Consider the following 17,566-nt stretch of genomic DNA (forward strand, 5'->3'; position numbering starts at 1 on the left):
AAAAAAAAAAAAAAAAAAAAAAATAAAAATAAAAATAAAAATAAAAATAAAAATATTAGTCAGCTGTAACTGCTTCACCTCCCCCAACAACATAGATCTGTACCTTTTGTGAAATTTACAGTCATTCTGGGCTTTAAACAATAAAAATGATTTCCGTGCGTTTGTTCTTAACTCTTCGGGGTTTTGTCCTCTGTAGCTCTAAAGAAGTTTTATTCTTGCAATGTGAACAATATCGAATGAAATCTGGACGGTGTGGAAGAATATTCCGAAGTGTATCATTGAGTCCCAGGTTGCTAATTTCATTGTCCACATTTTGGTTTACTGTTCTGTTTTTATTTATTTATTTTTTTTTTTTTGCGGGGGTGTTGGAGGGTGGGTTTTCCAAAGGCCTGTTCCAAATAATAGTGTAATAGAACACTTTGAATACAATTTCTTTCAGACAGAGGATCTTAATGCATACTTCTCGCAGATAAAATACTTCCAAGTGCTGCAGTTAGACGAAAGAAGGGAACTGTTTTTGATGTATCCACAGACTTGGTTGGTTGACTGGGATCTCTCTACTGGCAACCTGGAAAGGCAAGTCAGCATTTCTGAGGTTCTATTTGGGGGTTTCAGAGATGTTCCTGAGGGTAACTAATAAGATATGTGTAGCTACTTGTTTTGTTTTGTATTAACATAGCACCTTCCTGTGGTGGTTGCGTCCTCCTTCTTCAGTAACTGCTTATTTCTCTCAATAAGGAATGTTAATATAATGTGAACAAAAACAGCATGTAAAGAAAACGAAAACATAGATACCCAAAGACAGTCCCTAAATTAGAATGTCTTTGCTGACTCTTAATTTTCAAAATACTAAGGCACCTGATTCTGCTTCTCCATCTCCCCACTGCCATCTGAAAAGCTTAATGTGGAAATGAATACTCTCTACATACTAAGCAATACAAAAGAAACACACTTGATAATTACATTATTCATCAGACACTCAAATTGTGACGTGAATTTTCTATAAGATAATAGTAGCAGGGCTGGGCAGGAGAAAGACTTACAAGGCACGAAGCTATTCTAAATTTTGTTAGCTTTAATCCCAATTAGGCCGGGCGCGGTGGCTCACGCCTGTAATCCCAGCACTTTGGGAGGCCGAGGTGGGCGGATCACGAGGTCAGGAGATCGAGACCATCCTGGCTAACACGGTGAAACCCCGTCGCTACGAAAAATACAAAAAACTAGCCGGGCGTGGTGGCGGGCGCCTGTAGTCCCAGCTACTCCGGAGGCTGAGGCGGGAGAATGACGTGAACCCGGGAGGCGGAGCTTGCAGTGAGCCGAGATCACGCCACTGCTCTCCAGCCTGCGGGACAGAGCGAGAGTCCGCCTCGAAATAATAATAATAATAACAATAATGCCAATTAGCCGCCTGTAACATTATCATGCTGCTTGTCCCTTGGAGAAAATTCATGATACAAGGTAAAATAAACTTTTGAATTCCCTCATGTTTCTAACTTTTCTTGTAGCATTTTACTCAGAGACTTACAGGCCAGGAGAAGGAGAGGAGCCATCTTGCCAAAGCCAGCGTCCGCTGTGTCCATCCTGAGACAACCCCACCCAGTAATCATAGCTTCCTCTAATCTTCCTCAAGCTGCCAGTGATAAAATCCTGTAAGAGACAAGACCTGAACTGTGAAATGAGTAAACAAACAAACAAAACTCTAGTGAAATATGAAGTGTGACATTTTGCCTAGCTAGAAATTAATGGGAACTTGAAATCTGGAAAAAGAGAGAAGGGAGTATTATAAAAAAGTGCAGATACATTTTTAGACTATTTTCTATTGCTGTATGATCCATGTGGTGTTAAAGACTATGAAAAAAATAAACAACTGGGATTTTTAAAGTTTCAACATATTCAGAGCCCGGTAGGTAGTATACGTAAAGAAAAGAAAGTGTTGGCCGGGCGCGGTGGCTCAAGCCTGTAATCCCAGCACTTTGGGAGGCCGAGACGGGCGGATCACGAGGTCAGGAGATCAAGACCATCCTGGCTAACACAGTGAAACCCCGTCTCTACTAAAAAAAAAGGCAAAAACTAGCCGGGCGAGGGGGGGGGCGCCTGATTCCGTTTAAAAAAAAAAAAAAAAAAAAAAAAAAAAAAAAAGTGTTATACTGAAGCTTCAATATCGAAAGTAAAAGTATTCTTGACATCATAGACCACATAGAATAATCTTTCTCAGAATACTTCGATATGGAAAAATAGTTCATGAGATTCTAGGAGTAACTTAAGTATGAGCACATTCGGTTAGAAGAAGCATTCTAATTTGTCATCAAATTTGCACATAAAATAACTTTTTGAGCATATAATTGTAAGAATTTACTTCAAGTGTTCTTGATTTGTTGCATATCCTTAACAAATTATTTTCTCATGACTTTTGTTGAAATGAACTTCATCTAATTACTGAATATAGCAGGTATACATTTTTTATAGGGCCAAAGTGTGCAATTTTGCATTCTGTTTTTCACATGTATTTATGGGTAGAATGAGTTCAGGGAAACATCTTATTGTTCACTTGTTTTATTTTATTATTATTATTATTTTTGAGATGGAGTTTTGCTCTTGTTGCAAAAGCTGGAGTGCAATGGCACTATCTCAGCTCATTGCAAACCTCTGCCTCCTGGGTTCAAGCAATTCTTCTGCCTCAGCCTCCCACGTAGCTGGGATTACAGGCTCCCACCACCATGCCCGCCTAATTTTTGTATTTTTAGTAGAGACAGGGTTTCACCATGTTGGCCAGGCTGGCCTTGAACTCCTGAACTCAGGTGATCCACCCACCTTGGCCTCCCAAAATGCTGGGATTACAGGTGTGAACCACCCCGCCCAGCCTATTCACTTGTTAAGATGTTGGTAAACTAGATTTAATGCCAATTAAACATTTCATTTAGCAGATACTTATTTTTCAAGACCTATTTATTTCATGGCATCACTTCAGTTTTTATACTTCTGTTTTTTCTTGATAATTACAAGATTATTACAGGTTATTATATTTGCCTACAGCATTGAAAATAATACGTTTAAAATAAATCTGCAACTATAATGTACATACATCTTGAAGTGGATTATCAGGCTATGAAATAGTATTCTCCTTATTCCCTCCGCTTTTTAATTAACCAAGGACATAGAACAAACATCTTCTTCTTGATTTCAGATAACCATCCTGTTTTTATGTTTTCCCATTAAAAAGAAAATAAAACATACGGATTCTAACTTTGTCTCTTTTAAACCTTTATTTTTACAATTATACTGATGTTATACAGTATTAAGGAACTTTATCTTATGAGAATGAGGGATTTCTTTTAATAAGTAAAATGGTATTTTCAGAATAACATGAGACCACAAAACAGTGTTTACCATTTCTTCTTCGCTGTCTATTTGTAGCAGTGTGGAACCTTCCTTTAAACAATTCTCTTGACTGGTGTGCCAAACTCTCCAATGTTCAGAGACATAGTAACAGCTTTCTCTGTTCTGAATCCAATTGTTTGGACAAGGACTGCAGTTATGGGCTTTGAATACAAACATTTTACTTTAGTATCTTATTGTAAAATATTAACAACATATATCCCCCAAAAAGCCCCTTGCCTCACCCTCAGCGAGGCTGAATCCCATAACATAATGGTTCACATGATGTAGCACTTACCAATTTCAGCTTCTCTAAGGCTCAATAGAGTAAGATTCATGTAATACGTTCTACATGCAATGGGCCTTTAACTTAAACATGAAATTAATTGTGGGATATACTTAACTAATTTTTTTATCTTCTATAATAGTCAATCTGATTATTCCCGTTTTATCAGTCTTTCCTTTCTTTGAATTCATGTCATTTATTATCTTCACTTATTTGCTTATTGTTTCATGTTGGTTAATCTTACTGCCCCAATTTAGCTGGAAATGTACTGGACCATTGCATGGATTGAATAATAAGCTTTGAATTTATATTTAAATTCTGAGCGCTAAATAAGGAAATATTTTATAGATAATGGAGAGAACAAGTAATCCACCTTAAGGAGTGATTTGAAAACATGCAGGTGGCTGGGCGTAGTGGCTCAAGCCTGTAATCCCAGCACTTTGGGAGGCCGAGTCGGGCGGATCACCAGGTCAGGAGATCGAGACCATCCTGGCTAACGTGGTGAAACCCTGTATCTACTAAAAAATACAAAAAACTAGCCGGGCGAGGTGGCAGGTGCCTGTAGTCCCAGCTACTTGGGAGGCTGAGGCAGGAGAATGGCGTAAACCCGGGAGATGGAGCTTGCAGTGAACTGAGATCTGGCCACTGCACTCCAGCCTGGGCGACAGAGCCAGACTCTGTCTCAAAAAAAAAAAAAAGAAAACATGCAGGTGAGGAAAATTGGAGAACATAAATGAACAATATGCTTAGTTTAGGACTCTGATACAACTAAGAAATAAGCCTTAATGTTTAATCAGTTTTATGGAACCTGTTTTAAGATGGAATATAGTCACAAAAGAAGAATGGTCAAATGTGTAAAAGGGGGACCAAAGACCAAGAATTTGACCAAGTATTTCTGGCACAGGTTTATAGAAGGAAAGACACTGAAACTTCCACAACTCTGGTTTCTAGACAGTCCCTGTATTTAGGCTAAGAAATAACTCATCAGTAGCTTCCACGGGCCAGATGTTGAGTTGCTTAAAGCTCTTCTGTAGCTTTTGTTTGGAATCCCTGCTAACCAATATCCTGAACATTGTTAGAGTTATAGTATAAATAATGTAGACAATGGTATTTGTGACGTTGAAGAATGTTGGATTTGTAGGTCTCCAAAATGGATATTGTTGTTCTATTGAAGGTTGATGGCTCAGAGGTGGGTCTCACTCGAGTTTGCAGTGGCCTGCTGCATATAGAGACATTGTTGGGCACACAGTGATCCTTCAAATACTTGATTAGATTAAATTTTAATCAGAAGGAACTATGGTTGATTTTTGACATCTCTCATTGGCAATTATGTAAATGGTATCCAGTCTAGGAAAGTTAATTCTCTAAACTATATGTACAAGCATTAGGAAATGCCAATTAAGTAACCATAGAATACTTGACAAACTATATGACAGGTAGAAATAGACTGCATTAGGTTTAAAATGCTTGTAAAGCATATAAAAGATTAAACTGGAGTAAATTCATAGAATTTTTAAAAAGAGCTAGGTCCTGCATCGTAAAAGAATTTTGTGGTAAATACTCATTTTCAAAATGAATTTTTCTGCTCAAAGCTATCTAAACTTGAAACTAAAACAGTATCTAAACTAAATACATTAGGAAATTTGGAGCTAGAATTAAAATACCCTTACAAATCTGAATGGCTGGATAAAATGATGTCTTTTTGTGTGTGTGCATGTATTTTTTTAATCTGACCTACTAATTGCACACATACCTCTTTGGCATTTGACAGTACATTTCCTTTAGTTGTATTCTTTTGGATCCCTGGTGTTTCCACATAGTATTGGATGTTATAATAAGATTGAACTAAAGAGTGATCAAAATTATGTTACTCTTATTATAAAATCCTAACAGTTTTGCAGAGAACAAAATGTGTGTCACTGTTTCTTTTGAGGTATTGGTATATATATTTAGATGTATACAGTGGAAACTGATTTTTATCCATTACCTGAGCTAAAAGAGTTTTGCATGAAGGTTTGACAAAATTTCATCTGAAGGACATGGCTTCTCTTCCATTCTGTAAAATTTAGCAGTGCCCTCTCTTGTTGGATGAGTTTTTCTTGCTGCTGCATCACAATGGTGGACACCTGCAACACTTCAAATGACAGCAATCATTCCTAATAAAATACTGACATTTTATAGCAAAATAATCCTTCAACACAGACTAAAGACAACTACAAATTACTATTATTTTTGAGACTTGAATTTGTATTATTTTAGTTTTTGCTTAAAGTTTACATTGTACAAGAATCAAACACTACAAAGGACGTGGAACAAAACTTCTCTTTGCACCCCTTTTTAATTCACTCGATTTTACTCTCCCCAACCAGATTTACCAATTTAATTTTTATTATTTGGGAGTTTTTGAATGTTACACATAAAACAAAATGAAACTTTACAAATGAAAGCAAATGAATATAAAACTCGCTCTCTCCCCTTAACACAAATGGTAACAATATGTTTACATGGTTTTGCACCTTTTATCATTAACATACATATTTGAACATAGTTCCATATCAGTACATACACATGTAAAATTATAGTACAATGGCACAACCAGGATATTGACATTGATACAGTCAAGAAACTCGGCTCCTCCATTACCATCAGGATCTGTCCTTGCCCTTTTATAAGTACACCCACTTCCCTCTTGCCTTCACCCCTTGTTTACTCCTGGCAATCACTAGTTTGTGTTCCTTTTCTATCACATGAAGGAAATATAAATGGTATCTTACAGTACGTAACCTTTTGCTCTTCGCTTCATTCACTCAGAATAATCCTCTGGAGACTCATGCAGACTGTTGTTTAAATAAATAACTCACCTATTTTGTATTGTTGAGTAGAATTCCATGATATGGACTACCGCTACTAGTTTAACTGTTCACCCACTGAAGGACATCCGGGTAGTTTTCAGGTTTTAGTCATTACAAATAGAGCTACTATAGGCACTCATGTACAGGTTTTTGTGTGAACATAAATTTTCATTTCTATGAGGTATACGCTCAAGAGTGCAATTGCTGTGTTTTAAGGAATTGTGAAGTTTAGATTTTTAAGAAACTGCTACACTATTTTCCACAGTGGCTACAGCATATTACATTTCCACCAGGAATGAGTGAGTGATCCGCTTTCTCTGTAGCTTGACGTGCATTTGATGTTGTCACTTACTGTTATTTTAGCCATTCTGATTATGTATGTAGTAATATCTCACTGCAGTTTTAATTTGCATTTCCTTAATGGCTAATGACATTGAACATCTTTTCTTGTGCTTATTTGACATTTGTATATTCTCTCTGGTGAAATGTCTTTTCATGTCTTTTTGCCATTTTCTCATTGGATGTTCTAGTTTTTTACTGTTGAGTTTTGAGAGTTCTTTGTACATTCTAGGTTCTAGTCTTTTGTCAGATATTGATTTACAAGTATTTATTCCCGTCTGTAACTTGTCTTTTATTTATTTACTTATTTATTTTTGTAGAGATGGGGTCTTACCTTCTTGCCCAGGATGGTCTTGAACTCCTGGACTCAAGGAATCCCAAAGTGCTGGGATTACAGGCATAAGCCACCACACCTGGCCTGTAATATGTCTTTTTATCCTCTTCCTAGTGTTTTTTGCAGAGTATGTACGTTTCATTTTGATGAGGTCCATCCAGCTTACCAATTTTTCCTTTCATTAATCATTTTTTGATGTAAGTCTAAGAATTATTTGCCCACCTTTAGATTCTGAAGATTTTGTCTTATATTTTCGGAAAGTTTTATAGTTTTATGTTCTACATTTAAGACTGTGATCTATTTTGAGTTAACTTTTAATTTTTGTGTAAGGTATAAGACTTAGGCTTATTTTATTTTTCTTTTATTTTTTCTTTCCTATGGATGTCTAATTTCTCCAGCACCATTTGTTGAAAAGCCTATCCTTCTTCTTTCAATTGATTTGCACTGCTGAAAAAATCATTTGGGCATATTTGTATGAGTCTATTTCTGGATTCTTTATTGTATTTTATAGCTGTCTTTTTGTCCACTAATACACCTAGCTTTAATTAATACAGGTTTTGGAATCAGGTAAATTGATTCTACTCAGTTATATAATTGGTTTAAAATAAGTTTATGATATGTTAACCATTATCAGATTGTGGCTATTGAATAGACATATTGTACAGAGAGAATGGCATCAAGAAAAATTAATTAGTGAATTAAGAAACAAATCAAAACACCTATGCATGTCAGCCAGACCTTTAGTATTAAAAATCCTCTTTTAGAGAGAAACAGAACGAAAGAGGAGAACAAATGGGCAAATCTGTAAAATTATGTTCATATTTTTAACCACAAAACGGAGGTAACCAAGATCACACACAAAAATCTTCTGACCAAGACAGGATGGTCGTGGTGGCTCTTGCCTGTAATCCCAGCATTTTGGGAGGCTGAGGGGGGGTGGATCACTTGAGGTCAGGAGTTCGAGACCACCATGGCCAACATGGCAAAGCCATGTACTAAGAATACAAAAATTAGCTGGGCGTGGTAACGTGCACGTGTAATCCCAGCTACTCAGGAAGCTGAGGCAGGAGAGGTACTCGAACCCAGAAGGCAGAGGTTGCAGTGAGGTGAGATCATACTCCTGCACTCTGCACTCCGGCCTGGGCAAAAGAGTAACAAAAGAAAAGAAAAAAAAAAAAAAAACATTTAATTACATATCTACATATTCTGATCTGTTTTACTTATCAACATTGCTGCTGAGAAGAAAATAGACATCAAAAGCCATGGACTAGACAAAGCAGATGTTTATGCCCTGTCCATCTGTGGATAGGTAAAAAAAACTCAGGCTGTCAGCTGCTTGGAGTTTTTTCCCTCTTTTTAGCAAAATGATGGATCTAACCAGAGTCGAGTGTAGGACAGTGATGCGCTAATTTTATCCTATTAATGATCTGGCATGTTTAGACATTGAAAAATAATAATTTTCCTCTTAGATTCAATATATAATTCTAAAATTTTATATTGAGATGCTTTTTTAGATTAGCCATATTATAGAAGCTGTTGTTGTTTGTTTATTACTATCTGAACAGCTTATACTATATGAAACTGTAATAAAACTGGAGAAAGAGAAATGAGACTTCTCTTCAGAGTTTCACCCTAAATGGGAAGCAAAATATAGCACCTTTATTGGGGTTGAAGTTGTAATAAATTTGCAATGAGGACTAAAGACAAAACAATATAATTACCTAGGGAAAAATAACAAAATACTTTTAATGTCCCCCAAATAAAATTATTTGTTGTATGATATTATACATTATACCTAATTGATGAATTAAGAAAATGAACAGTAAAAACAAATAAAAAAGCTGATTTCTTAGAAAATATTTTGAACTATAGAGTTTTTTAAATAAAAAATTAATAGCATAAATAATGTAGAAAAATTAGAAAATGTGAAATAGTAGGAAGAAAACTAAAAATTAAGTCTACTTACTTTGAAACCTACCACTCAAATATGGCCATTAGTATTTGGTTTATATCTATTGAAACTCTTTTCTATGTATGTATATAGAAAAGTATTTTATATACAACCTTTAGAAAACCATATTTTTATATAAATGTCTTTTTAGAAATCTTCTTTCGTGAGCAAATATTGCATAACCATATTTCCAAAACAATAACAATGGTTCTAGAAGATTTCTTTAAATAATGGCATTGTATTCTTTTATATAAATATGACTTAATTAATTTTACCAGTCCTTCTATTGTCAGGTAGGAATGAACTGTCCTTTAGTAATATATATGAGCAATTTGTAATTAGAACTTTCATTATATTCATGTTATGATACTTTTAAACAAAAGGTTATAATTTTCATTTACTACTTTTTGTCAGAAACATGGTCCTGTTTAAAAAATATATATGTATATAAGTTAAATATGTTTTGACATTTGTCTTACAATGCAAGTTTTCATAAAGAGAATTGGATGTAACATTTTAATTTAAACTGGAACGTAATCAAAATGGAATATTTATTAAAAAATAAACATGACTTTTGTAACTCAAAGCCTACTGGCTATAACATAATCTATAACCAGCTGGGACAAGTAATTAGTTATTGAACAGAATGTTTCACATGAAGAAGCTGCTTATTGCTTAACACAACAGTTTCAATATGGTAACTGGTTGTATTTTTTTAAAGCCCTAAGTGTTAAAAATGTATAAGAAGACCTAGGCAAATTATAAATTTAAAAATAACAATAAAAATTAATAGTCACTACACTTGAACAAAAGCTAAAGGAAAATATACTTTACATCTGTATAGTGATATTTAAGTTTTGTAAGTATACATTTTTAGCTATTAAGACAAAATTTAAAAAGCAAAAACTTTTATTTGTAAGAATTTTCTAGAAATTACTGGAAGTCTTAAGCACATGGTTTTCTAGCTATGTTTCTTTTATCCTCATCAAAGTAACATTTTCTTCATACAATTTGTGTTTGGGGAGTTAACTTTTTTTAAAGATACACTACATTCATAGGATTAAAACATTAAAAAAATCCAAAAAGCAAACATTGAAATATCTTTTTCTCCGCATTGTCATGATTTATCTCACTCCTCTCGCCCTCACTTTTAGTATTTCTTATATAACCTTCCATTGTTTGTTTAAATTCAAGAAAATATTCATTTTTAGTCAAATTGTAGCATAGCATATACATTTAAAAAATAATTTCAGCTTTTATTTAGATTCAGGGGGTACATGTGTAGGTTTGTTACTCAGGTATATTGTATGATGCTGATGTTTGGGGTACAACTGATCTCATCAGCCAAGTTTTAAATGCCATTTGTTTGCACTTTACATGCAGAAGTGTTTCTTCTTTCTTTTGTTGTTCTTGCTTCCAGGTATTCTGTTGTGTAGATGATGCACCCTTATTTATTAACATGGTCTTTTATCAATGTGGTGGGTATTTGAGGCTTTTCCCCTATTGTTAGATTGCAGGTTTATCCATAGGAACAATTTCCAAAAGTGGTACTGCTGGGTCACAATTAAGACAGTTTAAAATAACTCACCATCTTAGGAACATGATTTATAGGTTTCATATAAAGAGATTTCCTTTACTAGACCGAGAAGACACTTACGTATACACTGAACAGCAAATCTTTTGACAACATGGAAAATGTAGAGTGTATTTTTTTTTTTTTTTTTTTTGAGACAGAATCTCACTCTGTTGCCCAGGCTGGAGTGCAATGCTGCGATCTTGGCTCACTGCAGCCTCCACCTCCCTGGTTTAAGCAATTCCCCTGCCTCAGCCTCCAGAGTAGCTGGAATTACAGGTGCATGCCACCACTCCTGGCTAATTTTTTTGTATTTTTAGTAGAGATGGGGTTTCACCATGTTGGCCAGACTGGTCTCGAACTCCTGACCTCAGGCAATCCACCCACCTCGGCCTCCCAAAGTGCTGGGATTACAGGCGTGAGCCACCACACCTGGCCTAAAGTGTACTCTTATAATCATCCTTATTATGTAATACATGATTTTTGTCTATATAGTGGAAAAAATATTTGGCAATTGGAGAGTATAGATTTATGTTTATATAAAAACCAAATTATATATCCCATTCACTTGACAACACTGCTTCAAGATGTTGCATCTTCAATTAATTTTTGTTTTTAATTGGAAATGATTTTATACTTTAGGTTTCAAAATCTTCTTACCCCAAATAATTTATTTGTAAAATAACATTGAAATTCATTATATAGAATTAACATTTAAACAGTACTTTTAAATATTTGCAATGCTATTTAAATATGAATTCTTATATTGTAGAGGTACAATGAAGCTTGGCAATGTGTCATTAAAAGTCCTCAATTTTTGCAGAAGTGGATTATTAGATGTTAATTGACTTAAGTGGTCTTTTAGATATACATTGTTTCTATTGTGTTTGATAAACAGATATTTAATATACATGCTTCTTTTTTTTTTTTTTTTTTTTTTTTTTTTTTTGAGACGGAGTCTCGCTCTGTCATCCAGGCTGGAGTCCAGTGGCTGGATGTCAGCTCACTGCAAGCTCCGCCTCTCGGGTTTACGCCATTCTCCTGCCTCAGCCTCCCGAGTAGCTGGGACTACAGGCGCCCACCACCTGGCCCGGCTAGTTTTTTGTATTTTTTTTTAGTAGAGACGGGGTTTCACCGAGTTAGCCAGGATGGTCTCGATCTCCTGACCTTGTGATCCGCCCCTGTCGGCCTCCCAAAGTGCTGAGATTACAGGCTTGAGCCACCGTGCCCGGCCGCTTCTTAAAAAATGAACTCACATTTGCCTAAAATATGTATTTTTTAATAAGACACAAAGAGAGTAGATAGAGAAAAAGAAAGCTGTCTTGAAGTTCTAACATTTTTGTTAAGCTGTGAAACTTTATTTGAGGAGATAGACAAAGTAACAATTACTGATTAAGCTCCTAGCAATTCTTAAAACCTTCCTGTAAAAACTAGCAGAAAAGGAAGCTTATGACATTACCTGAGCAAGATCAAACTTCCCATATTTTGTGAATGCGAATCTGAACCTTTCCCTTCCTTATTCTCAGAGTTCATAATTCTTCCTCTCCGGCTGATGTCTTTTAGATAGAGATATGATTTTCCAAGGCATATAAGAAAGAAACATCTATCCAAACAATACCCTTCACCTCTGTCTTTTAATGTACATTTTTCTTAGTACTAGCGTGAGTGATGTTAGAGGTTCATAGTTCTTTTTCTGGAAACTGAAGCTCTGTAATTATTAAATTTTATAAAAATTGCACTTGTCAAACATGAAAACATTTCTTCTATTTGTACTAAAAAGCAATGTGGTTAAATGTGGCTGAACAAAGCTCTCGGGTTTGCATTAAACATTTTAAATTGAAACTTGCCTAATATAAATACTCTTTAAAAGTCAAATTTAAATTAAATATGTATTAGAAACAGAAAAGCAGAACGTGAAATCTTTCAAATTGCATGCTTTAGCACGTTAACATGACTCACAAATTGAATCAGAATATGTTATTATTTTCATTGTTTCTCCCAGAGACCTACAGCACATAATTTGAGTTAAAAAACATGCAATAGATCACTGAAAGTTATCAGTGGCATCCAAGTGCTCAGAGAGTTCTATCCAATGCTTGAAATTTGAGGCCATTATTTTACATCATTTATGTGCATTCACATATTACTTAATTGATTTTCCATCCATTTATAAATTATGAAGTTCTATACATAATTATATACATATATCTATATATAAGCTATTTGTAGTATATAATACATATATCAATATAGGTTATTTTGAAAATATATTTTTGTACTTACACTTGACGCCCAAGAAAATAGATGCTGTTAATAACCCCATGCAGAAAATACATGAAATCACCATCACAAGACAGCATGCTCCTAACCATGGAATAGGAAAAATGAAACCAAGTTAGAGAAAGTAGATAAAAAAGATGGGGCAAGGATGGATTGAGATTAAGTAAAAAAAGGAATTAACATTGGCATTTCTACTGAGAGTTGTTGGGGCCTGGAATGTGTAAAAGAAAAGGAAAAAGAGAACCTTTGCTCAAATGCATTGAAATGCAACACATAACTTGGAATACATGTGATATGGAAATTGCCAAATTAAATAGATTTGTTATCCTTATCTTTGATGTCACACCTTATCAATGAATTATATGTATTCTTTTCCAACCATCTTTAGAGATTCCCCCAAGCCAAATGCTGGCTTTATCTTTTGAGATGAAAAATGCTGTCTCACATCTCCCCATCTCTTCAGTGTTACTTGAACATGATTAAATAAAAGAAAGATACACATTTTAAATATATACTTTTAGGAAGATGAACAAGTTTTCCAAGGTAATTTTACAACCCTGCAGAGAGGAAAAAAAGGAATATGTGATTTTTTTTGTATTCAAACACTAATCATAGAAAAATAGTTAAAATTTATCTTTGGATATTGTGATAGGCAGAGAAACGCCCCTGCCTAACATGCCAGTGTCATAATTCCTGGAACTTGTAAGTTACCTTATGTGGAAAAGGGACTTTGAAGATGTCATTAAGTTAAGGATTTGGGATGGAAAGATTAACCTAAATTATCTGGGTCCTCTTTAAGTGAGAGGTAGGATATTGGAGGGACAGCATGGCACGATAATGGAGGCTGAGAAACATTTAAAGACGTTATGTTGTTGGCTTTCAAGACAGAAGAAGGGTCCATGAGCCAAGTAAAGCAATAAATACAGCTCTAGAAACCAGAAAAGACAAGGTATAGATTCTTCCACTAGATCCCTGCCAACACCTTGGTTTCAGCCCATAGAAATCCATTTCAACTTGTGACATCTAGAGCCCTAAGATAATAAATTTACGTTCTATTAATCCCCTAAGTCTGTGTGATTGGTTACACCAGCAGATAGGAACTAATATAGATATTAAATGATGCGGACAGAACTAATCACTGTAACCAACAACTCTAGGCCAATGAGATCTTGCCAGTTTTTCAACCTATGTTTTCCCTTTTTATTTCTTAGTATTTATCAGATAATTTGCAGAATATTTTAATAGGACTTCAGTTAATTAAAGTTGTATTTTTTCACAAATTCCCCAAATCTAGGTATTCTTTTTCTTTTCTAGAGAGGCAAAGGAAAAAACAGTTCCAGGTATTTATCAAGTTAATTGCTCTTTTTATTTTTCACCTTTACTTACTCCTTCTCCACTTCATTAGCATTTCACGGACATTACAGTACCCTTAAGTAGACTATCTCAGATTAGAACAAACATCTTGGCCTCATGATAGAGCAGAAAAAAAAAAAAAAAAAAAAAACAAACACAAAGAACAAAAAACATGAACCCTAAAGTCTCGCACAAAATAGCTAGAACTGGTTACCTGAACATTTGTTGCAAGAGAGACATTTCTGGTAAGTGTTTGGTGCTGGACTATCCCACTGAAGAGAGGTGTATATTTCTTCCTCATGCATGTCTGAGGTGCTTTGATAGGAAAGCAGTCCACACAGGAGGCTGGAACAAATAACTCCTCTTGTGGTTTGGAGCAGGTTGGTGAAAGAACTGAAATTGGTTACATTTTCACAGTAGTGGGAAACTATGTTTGTGTTTAAGGAGTAGAATAGATGCACCTTCATTCAGAAAGTGGAAGTTTATGAAGTCTAAGCCAAAACACAACCTGATGAAAAAGGAAATGAGAGAGAATTGAATTCAGAATGACCAATGATAGAACATTTTTTATCTGGTTTCCAAAATGTAGCAGATGTTGAAGGTGATAGCAGTGAGTTCAGAAGAAAAAGATGTAAGTGCAAAGAACGCACTTGCATTTGGTATAGGAGATGAAGCATAGGGGTGACCTAGATAACTCACACTGGGCAAACCAGGGTGTAAAGAGTGGGAGATCACTGGGTAGACTTAAACAACAAAGCTAGGAAGGGATTTCTACCTTAAGCTAAATTTACATACTGTATATCTGTTGGTGTAATGCTAGTTACTGTGATAAATAAACCTCAAAATATCAGCAACTTAACACAATAAAAGTTTATATCTTACGTAATGTTTTAGCTCCAGGAATCCTAGTTAGTGATAACATTCCTCCAAATGAGACTTGGGATTCTTTCATCTTGTGAGATATTGGAGTCCTTGACTTCCATCCACTGGGAAAGAAAAGAGAAGGTGATGAATCCACACCTGCTCTTGAAAGCCATAACCTAGAATAGCATGTCTCACATTCACATCCACCAAAGGCATGCCCACTTTTGGACACAAGGTTTGAGCTTGCAAAATGTATTTTTTGCCTGGACAGCAAACTCTTGATGACCACTTCACACCAGAAGGAAAGCATGAACTATTTAGCTGACAAATGGCCATTTCTGCCACATCTTGTGACTACAGCATCAGAAATTTGAGACTTTAATCATCATTCATCGTTTGACCACTTGTCTTTATGGCCAAAGGTTATGTCTAAGTAACATGGTCTACGAGTCCCAACATTATGCAACATTACACTGTTTACTTTTGTTTCAGTATCTCACTGGATTCATCAGTCTTTTCCCTAGCAATCAGGCCCCCAGAAAGAAACAAAGGGCATATTCAAGGGGTAATCTAACGGCATTTAATTAAAGGACTGTATATAAAGTTTCAGGAAGTGTTAAGGGAACCAAAAAGGGGTGTGACATATGCACTGGGAAGCTGTCAGGTCACCTAAATAATTAAGTTGAAAATGTTTATTGCAACCGCATGACCTGCCTGACAAAGGCCCTGGACTCATATAGAGAACGTCTACCTTTGCCAAACGAACACGTGGCAGAGAGAGAGCCCGTCGAATTAATACCCTACCTCTGATCACCAGTGCCTTCCATTGGCTGAATTTACAAGTCAGGGGCCAAGTTTATGTGCTCTGATAATGTATTCATTTGAGCTCAGCCTCTCAAAACACAGGTCGGAACTGAGATAATCCCCAGGGGCAACTGAAAAGAATATCCAGCCCATTCGCATATATGTATTTTTAGATGGAGTTTCACTCTTGTCGCCCAGGCGGGAGTGCTGTGGCCCTATCTTGGCTCACTGCAACCTCTGCCTCCTGGGTTCAAGCAATTCTCCTGCCTCAGCTTCCCAAGTAGCTAGGATTACAGGCACCTGCCACCATGCCCAGCTAATTTTTGTATTTTTAGTAGAGATGGGGTTTCGCTGTGTTGGCCAGGCTGGTCTCAAACTCCTGACCTCAGGTGATCCACCTGCCTTGGCCTCCCAAAGTGCTGGAATTACAAGCATGAGCCACTGTGCCTGGCCCCATTCTTCAATATTTTATGTGATGCTCACATGACCTGAGATTCACATCTGAAATTAACGTAACTTAATCCCACATAGCCTTGAAGTAGGATCACTTCTGTCTTGAGGAGAAACAGAGGAAGAAATCATAAGCATACCAAATGTACATTGAGACAAAATGTTAGGAACACGGTAACAGAAGCTCACGGTAACAGAAGCTTAAGTTGTCATTAATTTCCAATTGTTCTCAACTTTTATCAGCACTAAGTATCAGGCTCAGAAAGACTCCTTTTCCCCAAATATAGAACATTCCCTGATAAATTTCATTGTATGGAGCCATTGGCTTCTCCTAGTGCAGGATTAATATGTTCCCTTTATTACTTTTGATGTTTTTAATCATACCTTTATTTATTGTTAATTATATTCCAAGTACTATTTTCAAGAACTTATACATGAATTATTTTGATTATTACCAATGGATCAATGAAATAGGTGCTATCATGAGTATCGAGTATAGGCATATCTTGTTTTATTGAGCTTTGTATTAGTGTACTTTGCAGATATTGCATTTTTTAAAAAGTGAAGATTTGTGGCCACCCTCTTTGAAGCAAGTCTATCAGTGCCATTTTTTCCAACAACCTATGGTTACTTTATGCCTCTGTGTCACATATTGGTAATTCTCACACTATTTCAAAACTTTCCATTATTATTACTTGTTATGGTGATCTTTGATGTTACTGTTATAATTGTTTTGGGGACCCACCGTGAACTATACCCATATAAGCTGGTTAACTTTGTTGATAAATATCAGTAAATACTGTGTTGTTCTGACTGTTCCACCAACTGGCTGTTCTGTCATCTCTATACCTTTTCCTTGAGCCTCCTTATATTCCCTGAGAACTAACAATATTAAAAACAGGTCAATTAATAATGCTACAAAGGCCTGTAAGTGTTGAGGGAAAGAGTTGCATGTCTGTCACTTTAAATCAAAAGTTAAAAATGATTAAGTTTAGTGAGGAAGACATGTCAACAGCCAAGATAAGCCAAAACCTAGACTTATTACATAAAACAGCTAGCCAAGTTGTGAATGTAAAGGAAACATTCTAGAAGGAAATTAAAAGTG

General features: G+C 35.6%; 1 protein-coding gene and 1 long non-coding RNA gene across 3 annotated transcripts in view; one reads left to right on the top strand and one right to left on the bottom strand.

Moving 5' to 3' along the window:
* The window catches only part of LOC111526607, a 10,261-nt gene extending 9,073 nt beyond the window's left edge, over positions 1-1,188 (top strand). For both annotated transcript variants that reach the window (XR_002726436.2, XR_002726435.2), the window contains exons 3-4: positions 197-289; positions 440-1,188. This is a non-coding gene — a long non-coding RNA (uncharacterized LOC111526607). The remainder of the gene's footprint in view (positions 1-196; positions 290-439) is intronic.
* CLEC9A (C-type lectin domain containing 9A) overlaps positions 344-17,566 on the bottom strand; it is a 36,924-nt gene continuing 19,701 nt past the window's right edge. Inside the window, exons 3-8 of the mRNA XM_023192370.2 lie at positions 14,558-15,329; positions 12,994-13,074; positions 5,649-5,795; positions 3,388-3,539; positions 1,526-1,647; positions 344-568 (exon numbers count right to left, since the gene is read on the bottom strand). Of these exons, the coding sequence (XP_023048138.1) occupies positions 436-568; positions 1,526-1,647; positions 3,388-3,539; positions 5,649-5,795; positions 12,994-13,074; positions 14,558-14,810 (888 nt within the window). The 5' untranslated portion in view covers positions 14,811-15,329 and the 3' untranslated portion in view covers positions 344-435. The remainder of the gene's footprint in view (positions 569-1,525; positions 1,648-3,387; positions 3,540-5,648; positions 5,796-12,993; positions 13,075-14,557; positions 15,330-17,566) is intronic.

This window comes from Piliocolobus tephrosceles, chromosome 10, assembly GCF_002776525.5.
Source record: "Piliocolobus tephrosceles isolate RC106 chromosome 10, ASM277652v3, whole genome shotgun sequence".
NCBI classification, from domain to species: Eukaryota; Metazoa; Chordata; class Mammalia; order Primates; family Cercopithecidae; genus Piliocolobus; species Piliocolobus tephrosceles.